The sequence below is a fragment of the Salvelinus alpinus genome, chromosome 9, assembly GCF_045679555.1.
Source record: "Salvelinus alpinus chromosome 9, SLU_Salpinus.1, whole genome shotgun sequence".
Taxonomy (NCBI): Eukaryota; Metazoa; Chordata; class Actinopteri; order Salmoniformes; family Salmonidae; genus Salvelinus; species Salvelinus alpinus.
In genome coordinates this window covers 617944-621257 of record NC_092094.1, presented here as the reverse complement: position 1 = coordinate 621257, position 3314 = coordinate 617944, and the positions used below count along the sequence as shown (strand labels likewise).

Below are 3314 nucleotides of genomic sequence, written 5' to 3'. Positions count from 1 at the left end.
ATTAGCCGGCTGGCTAAAACCGGCACTTTTACTGAAACGTTGATTAATGTGCACCGTCCCTGTAAAAATAAAAATAAACTCAAACTCAAACTGTAGCTGGTCCATAATAGGTTAGTACACTGTAGCTGGTCCATAATAGGTTAATACACTGTAGCTGGTCCCTAATAGGTTAGTACACTGTAGCTGGTCCATAATAGGTTAATACACTGTAGCTGGTCCATAATAGGTTAGTACACTGTAGATGGTCCATAATAGGTTAATACACTGTAGCTGGTCCATAATAGGTTAATACACTGTAGCTGGTCCTTAATACACTGTAGCTGGTCCATAATAGGTTAATACACTGTAGCTGGTCCTTAATACACTGTAGCTGGTCCATAATAGGTTAGTACACTGTAGCTGGTCCATAATAGGTGAATGCACTGTAGCTGGTCAATAATAGGTTAATACACTGTAGCTGGTCCATAATAGGTTAATGCACTGTAGCTGGTCCATAATAGGTTAATACACTGTAAAAAGTTGCTTTAACTAATTATTATTGAGTTACTAGTTCCACCGCCTTTTTAAAATGTAATTTTACTCAACTTTTCCGTCAAAGTGTTACCTGAACGTACAATGTTTAATTGGCCAAAACTTAGTTCCAACGTGAAAAAATGTAGGCCAACATTCAGTCAACTTAAAATGTTTTGCTCAATTGGCTAGAAATTATTATTGTTTTGATGTTTTACCTTTAAAAGGCTTTGGAACGAGCCACACACACAGTTCTTTTAACAGATGTTTCCAACTTACCTATTTGACACACGTTGACATACATCATGACATTGTTCATTTATACATGAATTATTATTCAACTAATGTCTTCACCTGGGATTTGAACTCACAACCTCATAACACCATGTCTGTGTCAATGGTCAGGTAATTTTGACTGTTCTCATCATTTACCTATTTAAGAAATGTGAGGGGTTTTTCTGTATAGTTGTCTAATGTCTGTGGGGCATATTACTCTATTTTAATGTTACTAAATCACGATGATATATAAAATAGTTTTTTATATATAAAATTGAGTGTACTTTTAAACAGAGCTGAGATTTACTTTGAAGTCCAAAGTGTATCAATACAGGTGTAATCGGTCATTGACTCAGTCATGGTGGCGTAGCAGGAATACAGGAATGCTGTGAACCAAGAGGTTGTGAGTTCAAATCCCAGGTGAGGACATGTTGAATAATAATGACTGTGCACGGTAAATTAGCATGCACAATGTAATCGTGTACGTCAACATGTGTCAAATACATCAGTTGAAAACATTGTGTGTTCCAAAGTTCCAAAGGTATTTCTTTTTTTAAAGGTAAGATGCCATAATAAGAATCATTTTTAGTTAAATTAACATATGAGACAAATTGAGCAAACCCGTTTTCTCATGTTGGAGCTGAATTTGGGCCAACTAAAAATGCTACATTCAGGTAATTTATCTTACTGTTGCATACAGCTCCCCCTCTCCGTGTTTCCTCAGAACTCCCAATTCTCTCCATCTTCCAACTCCTACAACTTATCATCATCATCATCACTTCTTGTTTCAGTTTTATCTTTGTATTTCAAAGTTATTTATGGGACGCCAATAATTCATCTTCAAGAGCCTTTTTTTTCTACAGCCTTAGGGGTCAAATTAAAGGGTCAAAGTTCCCAAGATCATTCTTATCCAGGTTACAATCAATACTCTGCTCTCTCTTCTTCATGTTTAAACTATCAGCTCTGATAATAACCTGTCCAGGGACTGCAGTTGAAAATAAGCCGGCTGGCCAAAACTGGGACAATAATTACCCTTGGCTAATATGATATATAATATTGGGAGATCATTTTTTAAAGAAATAATGAGAAGAACAACCATCTCCCAAATGTATTCCACACAGGGTTTCTTTTGATAAGAATATTCCAAACCAGGTGTGTGCGTTCTGGTGACAAGGGTGCGATTCATTCAGGTGCAACCCGGGCCCTTATTTCCAACGCACATTTAAATGTAAACACAACCCCATAGACAAAGCCTATATTATACATACATGTTTATTGTTCTTACCCTCAAAAAATCTCTGTAACGCTTCGGTTTCATCAACCACGTCCATCCTAGCGGGTCCCACTATGAAGCTCCATTAACGACCCCCTCCGTATGAGTACGACCGAAACAGTTGTCGTTATATATCGGGTCAACTCACAGATACATCCCGTAGTCCGGACCAGCGGCGTGTCTAAATGTCTCTGCTTTTTGGCAACTATAGTTCTAATGTGGAATTATCATCTCACATACATATACTCTTGCAACAGCTAACACCTGACAAACTTATTCCAGTCCCCTGTAAATAGGTTCATATTCGCTAAACGCGTCAACGCTTCCAAAAATAGCTTTTTTAAACACAACAACTATCCAAATAAGAGACAACAGGAAGCATTATGTCTTCATTCAGTTGTGGCTCTAATTAGAAATAGCCATAGGGAAGTCGCACAACGCGAATTCCGCGTTGGAAAACTATCCATCCAACATTATCTATTGTCCCAGAGTATTTCTTCGATTTTGTTCGATTTTTCTTTTATATATTTCGTTGCCTCATTGATTACAGCGATATATACCGAAGTTGGACTCCTCGGGGAAACTTTTACGATAGTTAATGTCCAGCACTTGACTTCCTCCGCTCCTTGTAGATGCCCTCCCCTTCGTCGTTTCTTGCGCTCTCTGGATGACCTACCGGGCCACAGAGCCTGCCCACTGGGCACGGACGTCAGTTCAGTTTTGATTGAGTTGTCAAGTAATGTGAATCAACAAAACAAAATCTACAAAATATTTCACTGTCATTGGATTTATGTTAATAAAAGTTTGGTGACAAAAATACGAAATGCCCTTATGTTGATGAGTTTTTGCAAATCCAATTCGTTTCCCACGTTGATTCAACGTGATTTTTCTTAGATTTTTTGGGACTGCAATGTGTGTGTGTGTGTTGGACTGGAAAGAGAGGAGGTGTGTTAAAACCTCCATGGGTGATGGATGTGATTCCTACATTGTGATGACATCAGTAGCTAAGCTATAGTAACCTACTGTCGACTAAATACTTTCCTATTTGACACGTCATTTTGTGCGTAAAAGTAGGGCACATGAAATGCTAGCTATTATATAAGTTACAACAAATGTGATTTTAATTTGGTGCAATATAAAATAAATATAACATAGGATATTTGTAATGATAGTCATAATAAGACATCTGTTTATAGAAATCTGTCTATGTGTGCGCATACAGCCCAAAGTGACTTGGCTATGGTCTCAGGTTAGG

The 3314-nt window shown here is 37.8% G+C and overlaps 1 protein-coding gene across 5 annotated transcripts in view; it reads right to left on the bottom strand.

The window, feature by feature from the left end:
* The window catches only part of myrf (myelin regulatory factor), a 117831-nt gene extending 115125 nt beyond the window's left edge, over window positions 1–2706 (bottom strand). For all 5 annotated transcript variants that reach the window (XM_071415628.1, XM_071415632.1, XM_071415630.1 and 2 more), the window contains exon 1: window positions 2072–2706. In XM_071415628.1, coding sequence (XP_071271729.1) covers window positions 2072–2117 — 46 coding nt within the window. In that variant the 5' untranslated portion in view covers window positions 2118–2706. The remainder of the gene's footprint in view (window positions 1–2071) is intronic.
* Between the last annotated feature and the right edge of the window lie 608 nt (window positions 2707–3314).